Genomic DNA, 12,311 nt, shown 5'->3' with positions numbered 1-12,311 from the left:
TCCAATTACTAGTACATTTTTAATAAAAATATAAAATACATGTTTATTATAAATAATATATCATTTGTATAATAAGAACATATGTCGTACTACTCGTACTAGCCAATTTAACAACCATAAGAAAACTTGAATTTTCATTAAATGTTTAGTTACTTTTTTCTTTGCATTGCATCAATATTAAGTTTATGATCCTTTTCAAATTCTTCGTAATTGATGTTGTTATATGGTGAGTTTTTTAAGTTTTTGTCGGTCTTGTATCGTTGCACTTGATTGTCTCGATTATGATATGTTAGGTACCAATGGTATAATATTAAACAACACATCACAATGATCATGAAATAAATGATTTTCCTTGTAATTGATAAGTTTTTTAATTTTCTGAACTTAAAATAAAAAAGCAAGTATTAATAGTTTATTCATAAATTATCAAATATTCTAACGACAGTATTCATTAAAGTTAACTGTCTTATAATGTATGTTAATTATTAACAAATCACAAATGCAATTATTTTGTTTTTGTATTAGTCATTTATTTGATTTTTAAATATAGCCGTTTGACGTATATTGTGTAGATATAAACAAATAATAATAATAACTAATGAATGAAAATACAATGTTTTAAATTTGTAAATTTTTTCGACTTTAATATTTTCTAGTTACCTATTATATACTGATTTTCCGTAATAATATGTGTATTTGAACTGAATGAAAGACTATACCTATCTATGAGTATCAACTATTTAATGCCTATAATGGTCGGATAACCTTTTATTTACTCATAAATACTACTCTACCGACAGCCTAAATAAAGCTGGAAATCTGTATATAGATAGATAATCAATAGCGACGTTCCTCGTCGCTTTTTTCACAAGTTCATGAAGTTAGCCGCTTAAAATCATAATTTTTTACTTAAGTTTTTTCAATAATTAACTAAGAAATTATTTATAATCATTGACTCAAAATTTTTCAGTCAATCATATAATTATAATTATACTTGATTTCTTTCATTTGTAGATATCCACCGTATTTCATGAATTAATCTTTTTTCGAAATTATTTTATATTAAGACTTTTTAATTGTATTGTAACTAATATTATTTATTATTTAATACTATTGAATATATGATGTCATCTATTATTGTATTACCTATGTTATTATATATGTATATTGTATATAATTTTGTACTGAAACCATCTTTGGCGTTAATTTACTTAAATAAAAAAAAAATGTAATCTAATAATTATCCCCAAAAATTGAGTCAACAATGATACAAAAAATAAATTTATAGGTGAGTGCATAAGAAAATAAGAAAATAGCTAATAAGAATTTTATAAGAAAATTGCTTCTCTAACTCAAAAATAAAAATATAATAAAAACTTAAGTATACATAAATCAATGCGTAGATTTCTAGCTAAGCTGCAGCCTAGGTCCAATGGCGGCTATAGAGGTAAGACAAATAAGGCAAAATTTTAACTAAATTTCTAGATTAAATAATGATAAATTTTAGCTCATCGATGATTAAATTAATTTTAAATCATTTTTAATTGATTTGTTATTTTATTTAAGAAATGATTCAAAAATATGTTAGTTATAGTCTTATGGATGAGAATTATTTAGTCGAAAAATTGATTTTTTTTTTTAACTTTTCTATAAATATAAACATAATTTGATGGGTTATATAAAAGTTAAAAATAAAATGAGAATGTAATGACTCGCATAAATAATGTATTAGTAGTTAAAGTGGGCTTTGCTGATGCTTGAGCCTATATTTCAGATATTTATAGATATATATCTAATAAATAATCCATTATGTCGTCAGGCATGATTTCATTCAATAATTTACAAAATACTCAGATACACTTTCAGGGCTTAGAAATTGTATACTGTAGCATTGAAGAGTGCAGTTTAAATTATACCTTTTTAGAACATATAAAAATTCGGACACAGTTTTACGAATTCCATAAATCCACCTCTATTAAGTTTAAGGTTTTAGGCTGCAGTTCTGCAAACAGTGCAATGCTAATTATGTACCTATCTACTTAAAGTTGAGTAAATAAGTTTTTATAATATTACTTATTACTTAGTTTTAAATGTTTTAATGATTAATTTAGGAATTATGCTTTTACATACTTATACATGTGCACAACATTTTTTAGCGGTCAAACTTCGGAAAACGTTATGAATCACGTCTATTTGTCTAACTTCGTCATTAAAGGTAATTGGAAGGCGTGATTTACTGACTTACACGTTTTTTATTCGTAGTTATAAATTCTCAGAAATTTCGCACAACATTTTTGTACAATCAAATACTTGGGACTTGGGAGTGATAAAACAACTAGGTTTCGAAGAATTCAGTTTTAATTTAATATATTGTAAATAAGTGAAAACAGCCGAACTTTAGTTGAAATCAATATCAATTCACCAGTTTAATGTAAATAAAACATAAATATTTACAATAGTAATATTTTAAATTATCTGGATTAATGATAAAAATAAGACATTATTATAAGTTCACTACAGTCTGCAATACATCAACACTTCGTAATAATAAAAATAAATAAAATTTGTTATTAGTTTTATTATTTATTATAATACGTATATTTATAGTATCTAGTATGTTGAACATATTAGTACGTTATATAAACTATTTTATTTACTAATATTAATTTCGAAAATGTTTATAATATTCAATGCTCACCCATCGTACGATGATCGATTTATAACTGTGACGTATTTTCTGACCACCGTTCAATTTTCCCACACTTAGTTGTAACACTGTATCTTTTGTTGAATTTGAGCTGCTCATATTGATAGATGTATTCAATTTTAAGTGTTGTGTCTATAATTCAACAAGGATAGTGGATGGTACGTACTACGTATTACGTAACAAGTATGTACGTTTATAAAAAATAGTATTCTTACACTTGTCATATATTTTTATGATATAATACCTAATGAGTGAGTTAATTACAGTAGGTAATAAAAAAAAATGTTTGACTTATTTTTTTAAATTCTGCGTAGAAAGTAATAATCATAAGTCCTGAACGTTATGGTCCCGATTTTAATAACATCTAAATAAATAAAATTAATACATAAATCAGTAATATGTGTAAAACATCTGTATGATAGTGTATATTTTAGGTAATTAAAAAAAAGTATAAATAATTGACAATTATTATCTGTATTAAAATCATAAATTAAATGTGTTGGTAATAATTTTTGGTACTAATGCATAGATAGTTAACACAAAATTTACACATAAAATTATATAGCGATTCAAGTACCTATTAACCTATTTAACGATTTATTGTATGTAATTTATGATATATTTTTCATTGGTAAATACTTGTAGTTTTTGTAAAGTCTCCTATTGTTTTTGATTTTATTATTTAGATAATCTTAATAGTTTTTTTTTTTGATTTTAGGAAACATCTATTAGCGGTCCTACTTTATAAGTGATATGTATATACGTATATGAACAGGCGAGTAGCTATGATATATTTCATGTATTATGTATAAAAATATAATTAATATACAATATTGTAGTTAAAAAATTTGATTTAAATTTTCAATATAAAAAATTAATTTTTAAAATCGATCTGGGCGTTGAAGGAATAATTTTTTAAATTTGAAACTTCACATCTATGATTAGGGGAATATAGATTTCTACAAAAAGGCTATAATATTATAAATGAACGTCGCCCTGCTATTATTAAAAATAATAAAATAACCATTTCCATTATCTAAAAAAATAATACTAAAGGTCACGATAAACTGTTTTTTTGAAAAAACTAGGTATTATGTACTATTTGAGTGACGAACAAGGGCGTATTTGAATTGTGACCATAGGGCAGACGAGGGGGGGGGGGCAAAATTAATTTTTCTTCCAAACTAAAAATAATTTACAGTTGATTACCTAAATAGGTATACAATTCTTATTATGTTTAGTATGATATCATTATTCATTACTATTTACGATCTTTATAAAATGTTCCATTTTTTGAATAAATTATTAATTAATGTTTTTTATAGAAAAATACGAGCGATGGGGAGGCGAATGCTCCCTTCACCCCCTTCAAATACGTCCTTCGCAGTGGAATATTTACGGGGGGATATGGGGGGATAGATCCCCTCCATTGGTTTTTTTTTTTATTTGATAGGTTTAATAATATCGTACATATATTATAGAAATACAGAATAAAATTATTGAAAACGCTACATTTTATTATAATATTGAAATTTTATATGGTTGATGGCCGTAGTAAATACACGACTTACTGTTAAATTTGTATATAATTGAAAACAATTCGTATTGTAAATCGTAAAATTCTGTATATCCGTCAACCGTCATTATTGTCAATAACGATCCGGCTATTATTATATGCTTTTAATAATAAGCGTTTGGTTGCTATTTCAAAACATATTGCATGGGGAAGGTATATATATAGGTATTTTAAACAATAACTTCTAATAATTAAATGGTATATAAATAATAAACAAACTTAAACACTAAATACAAGTTATTACTTATTTTTATAATATTTATTATTGCATTAGTTCATTTTTAATCTAGCATAATAATTCACTATTCAATATAATCGTTCCCTCGCGTTAGTGCCAGTGCCGAACTTGCACCTAGGCAAACTAGTCAGCTTCCTAGTGGTCTTTAGTTCTTTACCATCCCAGGGTCCAGGCCCCCGGCTAAGTATCAAAAAAAGGCCCTTCTTTAGTAGCTGTATTGAGACCCTGAGGGCTGAGACCCTTAAGTTTGGAGCATTATTTGGAGCTGGTGCATTATTTTTTACTGTTTTGATTTTTCGTCCTATATATATGTGTATATTTATCAATAAGCACTACTATTGTATTTTTATGGTTTACTCCATTTTATAAAAAAAAATGATAATGAACAATAAATCTTTAAAACAAAAAAATACAATTTTATATATTTATGTTTAGGTACTTATTGATAATAAGTATATACATTTTCAACATTTTTGAGAAACAGTGGTAATGGTAAGTGTACCCCCCATGGTAGAGGAAATTATATCTTTGCCAACGTATATCCCCCCTAGATAAAATCCTAAATACGCGGCCCTTGGTGATGGAGTAAGTTTTCAACTTCGCAACTTCACATCCATAATCAGGTGTATTTCCTAAACAATATACGCATATTATAAAAATTATGATAATTAATTAAGTCAATTTTATTTTTCTCATATGGGTCATGGCCACCTGTGGACGGCTTTTTAAAAAAAAAAAACAACTTAATTTTCGTCTTTTCAACAGTGAAGGTATTTGCGACATAGGTTGTTACAAATTTGTGAGAACGTTTAAATGAATGTAGACCTATCTTTTAAAATAATTGTTTCTAAAACTTAATATTATTATTGTATTGAGTGGTGAAAAAGGAGACAACTTAAGAAATTTTCAGTCCTTTAAATAAGAACTGATTTCCTTGTATGGGCTAAAGACTTCTATTGTTGTTCGTTATCGTATTTTTCATTTTACGTCATTTTATGGAGTGAATGATTATTTTATGAATTTTAAGTTTACAATGTTTACATATCTGTGTATTGGTAGTATATATTAACTTTGTAAGAACATTGTTTGAAAATATTAATTTTTCTAAGATGCTATAGCACTGTAGGGCTGGGAATGTATTATTTCATGTCTACTTCATTATATTTTTATTTGGTTGGAAAAGGAATATTATGTGAATTTTATAACTAGGCTGGCATAATGGCATGTTCAAAGGGTTGGTTTCTTATTTATATTTTATTATTTAAGTACATTTAAGTACTAAAAAATTGTAATCGATAGTGATAGATTAATTTTAATCCGTGAAAAGTTTGGTAATACAGCTAATACTTAATATAAGTATATTATAATATTACATTAGTTGCAAAACAAAAATAAGTTAAATATTAATATGAAATGATATAGATTGCAAAATTACATTTACCTATATTTACTTTATTAGGTACCTAATTAAAAATTAAAATAATTATGAATATACCTAACTCAATACATCATAAATTAAATTAAAATAATGACTAATTTAATATTGTATTATAAGCAGAAATTTACTTATACATTTTAAAAATATATAAATTATATTAGGTAGGTTTAATAGAAATTTATTAAATATTTCAACGCAGGTAGTATATGATATTATGTTTTTGTGTCCGTCATTTTCGATTGATTTTTGAATTGTGATTATAACTTATAAGTTAGAAGTGATAACTGATAATATTTAGATACGTATATTTATAATAATATATTGCTTATGTTTACGTATTATATTATCTATCTAATTCTAATATTATATTGATAACGCAATTATCTCGTCTCCGAAAGTCTAAAATTCATAACTGCCACCAGAGACCTGAGTGACTATAGTCTGTAATACACTTAATTAGTAATTACTAGTTAATGTTATTTAGATATTAATGATTTATATTTTACACTAATAATCTTTACGAAATATAAATTGTTAACATATAAATTATGATTATTAAATTCTAACTATTGATAACTATTCTTTTTATGAACACTCTTGGATAGTGTATAACACAAATAGTTTATTTAAATTATCATGAGAAAAAGTCGTGCACCATCACAACAGTTTCCACTTGTTCCTAAAGAGGATATTGGTAAGTCTTATTTAAAAATTTTTTTTTTTATCTATTATTATGCCTTTAAATGTTTTAATCTTAATTGTTTCATACTACTACGGATAAAAATAATTTTATATACATTTAAACCAATTTTAAATTCCTTCATTACATTTTTTTCTTTTGTTTTATGTGATGAATTAAAAACTATGAATTAAATTAAATTAAATTTTGTGTAAATTATTCATCAATAATCATTTAAAAATAGAATAAATATAAGCTTTATATGTTTTTATCTGCCATAATTTATAATTTATAAATTTTAGAAACTCTATTTAATTTAATTTAAATTTGATTCCTTTGTAGCTGTTCTAATTTTAAAAATAATATTTATAATGAAATATTATGTTCATAGCTTCTAATACTAGATACTATTATACTCCAACACCTTGTCTATGCCATTGTTTCTCAACCTTTTTAGTCTTGTGACCTCCAAAAAAAGTATATTTTGTCAATCACTTTGCGACCCCCCCTTCCTATCTATGTTAAATATAAATTTGAATAATAAAAGTATCATATTGTTGGGAAAGCCAAATTTTGAATGAAAAGGTTTGGTGTTTTATTATTTTTGATCTACACAACCCCCAGTTAAGGCAATCAAGACCCCCTCAGTTAAGAACATTGGTCTATGCTATATTTATTTCTTTTAATTTTAAAGTCAAGTGTCCTAGTAACTGCAATTTATTTATTATTTTTATTATTATTAAAAAAATATATTGATTTACATACCTATCATAGGTATGTAAATTAAATTTATACCTATTTAAAATATTTTTTGTGTTTAACACTCATACTTATTATTTTTATAATCTTGATTTATTCAAATTCTAGAAAAAGGAGTGAAAATCATAAGATCACCATCTGAAATTCTTAAACTGATTAATACATGTGATAGTACAACAATAAAAAATGTGTCTGGTATAGTTCAGCCCGATAGCCATACCATCAAGAATTGTATTATACCTTTACAACCTCCTCAAAATACAACTAAAAACATTCCAAAGTCTGTTCAACATAAAAGGATAATCAAGTCTAATATACATGTATCTGAAAATAAAGACCAACATGAAATTAAAGAGAATGTTGTTCAATCATCGAATACCTTAGGAAATAAAAAGTTATTATTACTTATATTCAAATATTGAAATATTATATAGATGTTATATTAATGAAAATGTTGGTTTTAGGTACAATGTTACATGGGGTAAACAAACAAAAAAGAAACACAAAACATGGGAAGGTGATGGGTACTTAATTGTATCTGATAAATTTGCAGCACTTTATGTAATAATTAAAACTAAATATTCATAATTCTGTTATAGTTTTCTTATTTAATATTATATATAATTTTAGGATTTAGATGATCATAAATTAGGTACTACTAGTGACTTAAAATCTTTAGATTTGGAAGATGGTTCAATTATTGTTGTTGGTAATAAGCAAGTCCAGGTATTAGATTTAGTTACTGAATTTGATGCTGCAGCGACTGAAAAATCAACTGTCATTTCATGTCCAGGACCTCCCCGTAAACGACCAAAGATATTGGTAGATGTTAGTTCTCCTGAAGCACTAATCATGCCTAAACCTGATATTGATCATCAAGTAAATAAGCTAAAATAAAATTGTAATTGTATGTTCATTGTATTGTTTATTTATTAAATATAAAGTCTTGCTTCAACAAAAAAGAAGATGAAATCACTCCAGTTGTGCTTGAACCTTTTTTAGCAAAACATTTAAGGCCTCATCAAAAAACTGGCATTATTTTTTTGTATGAATGTGTTTCTGGATTTAAAGATCAAGAATATTTTGGTGCTATATTAGCTGATGAAATGGGTCTTGGCAAGACATTGCAAACAATTTGTTTGATTTGGTATGTATATATCTACTTCATTGGTCACAATTTGATTCATTTGACATATTTTAATGTAGGATGTTACTGAAGCGAGGACCATATAGAGGTATACCATTGGCTAAAAGAGTACTGATAGTTGCCCCTAGTAGTCTTATAGGAAATTGGGAAAATGAATTTACTAGATGGTTAGGAAGGGATAGACTAAGGCTGTTTTCTGTAGATCAAGTAAGTTATTTTCATGTATTTATATACTTAATTAGTTATAGATTAAAAATAAAACATGTATTTTTATTTTTTAAATATACTATAGAAAAAAAAACCCTCAGAGTTTGCTAGATTACCTGCTCGGAGTTATCCAGTAATGATAACTTCATATGAAATGTTAGTGCGTTACATTGAAGAAATTGAAAAAATACATTTTGATTTAATGGTATGTGATGAGGGCCATCGGTTAAAAAATAACAGTACTAATACATCATTAGCTTTAAGAAAGATAGAATGTAAACGAAGAGTTTTATTGACTGGTACACCAATTCAAAATGAGCTTGCTGAATTTTATGCACTCATAGACTTTGTTAATCCTGGAATATTGGGAACGTATTCAATGTTTAAACGTGAGTTTGAGGATAAAATTGTTGAATCTCAACAACCAGAATGTCATCCACAATTAGTTTCTCTGGGAAAACAAAAAGCTTCAGACCTTAATGAAGTAACAGAAAAATTTATTTTAAGAAGGACCCAAGATGTTAACAACAAATATCTGCCTTCTAAATATGAATCTGTAATATTCTGCGCAATGGCTCCTATTCAGGTAATCATTTTTGATACATGAATGTATAATTTGTTTAATGTAAATAATATCCTAGTGCCGTTTATATGAAGAGACTGTTTCATATTGGGAAAATCGTGTACAAGAATTTGGTTTAAGTACTATTTCACACTTTAGTGTCATAACTATGTTAAAGAAAGTTTGTAACCATCCAGAATTATTATTGAACAACCACATTAACAGTGATACTACTGAAGTATGATGAATTTAATATTTATATAATATATTTAATACATTTTTAATTCATAAGTAAATAAGTTATATTAATAATTATTTTTTTAGGAGACACTAAGTCAACATTTGAATCGCACTATTGTTTTAAAACATTCATTAATTGAAAGTTCAGGAAAACTTATAGTCGTTGACAACTTATTAAAAGAGTTGCATAAAAATGGTTCTGAAAAAACAGTTTTGATATCATATTATACTCAGACTTTAGATATATTTGCAAAGTTATGTGATAAGAAACATTACAAATATTTGAGACTTGATGGATCTACTGCTACTGCTCAACGAACTGAAATAGTTAAAAAATTTAATGATTCAAATTCTGATTACAGTACTTAATAATTTTTACAAATATGAAATAGACATTTGTTGTAAATTAATTTTATAATTAGTAATGTATTTATTTTTAGGTGTTCTTTTATTAAGTGCTAAAGCAGGTGGTGTCGGACTGAATCTTGTTGGCGCATCTAATTTGATTTTGTATGATTCTGATTGGAATCCAGCTTCTGACCAACAAGCTATGGCTAGAATTTGGAGAGATGGACAAAAAAAAAATGTTCACATTTATAGGTTACTAACTAGTGGTACAATTGAAGAAAAGATATTCCAAAGACAAATTAGTAAAACTGGCTTAAGTGAAGCCATTACAAATCCTGATAATCAAAATAATACAAAATTGTCATTTGATCAACTTAAAGTATGGATGGACTTTTTTAGAATTTTATTAAACTTACAATATTTACATTTTATGTTTTAGGATTTATTTAATTTCAAAAAAGATGCTTTATGCTCAACTCATGATTTATTGGAATGTAATTGTGGTGGAAAAGGTCTAGTTCTTAGTGATAATAGTACATTTGAATGTGATGATAAAAAGTCTGAAGCACCACTGCGTGTTAATGAATTGATGAAATGGGAACATCATTCGTCACCTTTTAACAAAAATGTTTTAGAAGTAGGTATAAAATATGATATAGTTTTAAAAAATAAATACATAATAAGTGTCCAAAAAGTGTTAATTAAATTAAATTAAATTATTTATTAGTGAAAAAATCAATTATTTTTTTTTAAGATTATATGGGTTCGTAAATTGTATTTTTTGAATAATACTACAATATGTAGATAGAGCCGATAGAGGTATTAATTGTATCTTAGGAATTTGGACATTACCATTAATTAATTAATGTGCTGTATTGACTACTATATTTACTGGATATCAGTTGTCTAAGCTATTGATTTAAAAAAGTTTATGAGTTATTGTGAATGCATATCAATTTTACTAAGTTATATTTAATACTGAATGGTATAGTAATCTATTTCAGTAAAATACATTGCTTTTTATTTTGCTAATTTATAATTTTTAATACATATTCTAATTATTTTTGGAAAATCAATCTCTTTAAAATATACTTTCTTATGTAAAATTTCAAAAATAAAAATAGAAAATCCGTTTTATTGTATTTAATGACTCATTTTAAAAATAATTGGGTACATACAAAAAAATTAACTATTGCTTTTAGGAGTGGGAGCTGATAATTTGTTGAATAGAGAAGGTTTAACTATATGACCCTCATAAGTTTGGTATGCTGATGCTATGAGTTTTATAACTGTAGCATCTTTTATATAAATTATAATTTTGATTCATAGTTTCATGTTACGCTATATTTTTCTCTTATGCAATGTATGTTTACAGAAAACTAAAATTTTTCTGAAAATACTTTTCTGAGGCATCTGTGTTGTCATCGATTTTCAAGAATTAGTCTATTGTGATTGCAATAAATTATGTATACTATGTATTAGCTATTCAAAATATATCCCTATTTAATTTTTTATATTATTAAGTTTCCCATAATATTAAAATAAATTAACTAGTTTAACATTCTATATTATATTAAATACAATGATATTTTAATGTTTTAATTTTGTTTTAGACCATGAACTTATCCGGAGTATCATCAACTATCCGCTTCTTGTTTAGGAATAAAGCAAATTAATTGAATATTCAATAAAATATTGGCTATAAGGTCCTCATACTGGTGCCTTACAATATATTACTTTATCCCTATTATAATTAGACTGTATAATATTTATGTATTATTAAAAAATATATTTAATATCATCTTAATGTTAATTAATTTTTTACATACACATTTATATAATAAAACATAAAAAAATAAAAATAATAAAAAAAATAATTTTTTAATATCTTTGTATTAAAATTTATAATACAATTAAAAAATTAGGCACTATTTAGTATAATGTGAAAAATTAAGAATTAATGTTTTGGTTCTAAAAGCTTAAAATGTTACCACAGTCTTGCATGTACCCTACTTTCACTATAGAGGCAACTTCTTTGACATAAGCTCTTGTTAGTTGTCTGCCTAATCTATCGTAAAATTACATTTATAATGCAATATTTATAATTCTAATTATATACTGCAGGCTTTATAAATTATGCTTCATTCTAGTTTTTTTTAAAGTATAAACATCTTATTCATTGTTAGAGATATAATTATTATTGTTAGGATATCAATTAAAATAAAAGAAAAATTAATTAGTGTTTGAAGTTATGAAATAGTTTTATATTTTATATAATCTTAAAATAATGATAACCTCACAATTAGAGGAGATAAATGTTTTCATAAAAATCAAGTACCTACATAAGTATATTCCTGCAATAAAAGATTTTAGTAAAGTTATCTTAACTAAAAGATTTTACTTTTATTTT

At 25.3% G+C, this 12,311-nt stretch overlaps 2 protein-coding genes across 3 annotated transcripts; one reads left to right on the top strand and one right to left on the bottom strand.

Annotated features, from left to right (window-relative positions):
- On the bottom strand, positions 1-3,022 carry LOC113561227. Of its 2 annotated transcripts, none has more exons than XM_026967528.1 (2): positions 2,699-3,022; positions 1-383 (listed from the first exon to the last, which is right to left on the bottom strand). In XM_026967528.1, the coding sequence occupies exons 1-2, from the start codon at positions 2,804-2,806 to the stop codon at positions 150-152; spliced, it is 342 nt and encodes a 113-aa protein (XP_026823329.1). In that variant the 5' UTR covers positions 2,807-3,022; the 3' UTR covers positions 1-149. The 2 variants fall into 2 exon arrangements, with proteins under 2 accessions (XP_026823329.1, XP_026823330.1); XM_026967529.1 differs by having other exon boundaries at positions 1-378.
- A 3,340-nt stretch (positions 3,023-6,362) lies between these two features.
- LOC113560868 (DNA repair and recombination protein RAD54B-like) lies at positions 6,363-11,679 on the top strand. Its single transcript, XM_026966981.1, has 12 exons — positions 6,363-6,653; positions 7,506-7,791; positions 7,862-7,958; positions 8,028-8,276; positions 8,342-8,544; positions 8,604-8,751; positions 8,837-9,337; positions 9,393-9,551; positions 9,638-9,914; positions 9,994-10,280; positions 10,341-10,538; positions 11,515-11,679. Exons 1-12 carry the CDS (start codon positions 6,596-6,598, stop codon positions 11,575-11,577), a joined length of 2,526 nt encoding a protein of 841 aa, XP_026822782.1. The 5' UTR covers positions 6,363-6,595; the 3' UTR covers positions 11,578-11,679.
- Positions 11,680-12,311: the final 632 nt, after the last annotated feature.

This window comes from Rhopalosiphum maidis, chromosome 4 (assembly GCF_003676215.2).
Source record: "Rhopalosiphum maidis isolate BTI-1 chromosome 4, ASM367621v3, whole genome shotgun sequence".
NCBI lineage: Eukaryota > Metazoa > Arthropoda > Insecta > Hemiptera > Aphididae > Rhopalosiphum > Rhopalosiphum maidis.
Note: the sequence above shows the minus strand (reverse complement) of the source record. Positions and strands in the feature narration are given on the sequence as shown.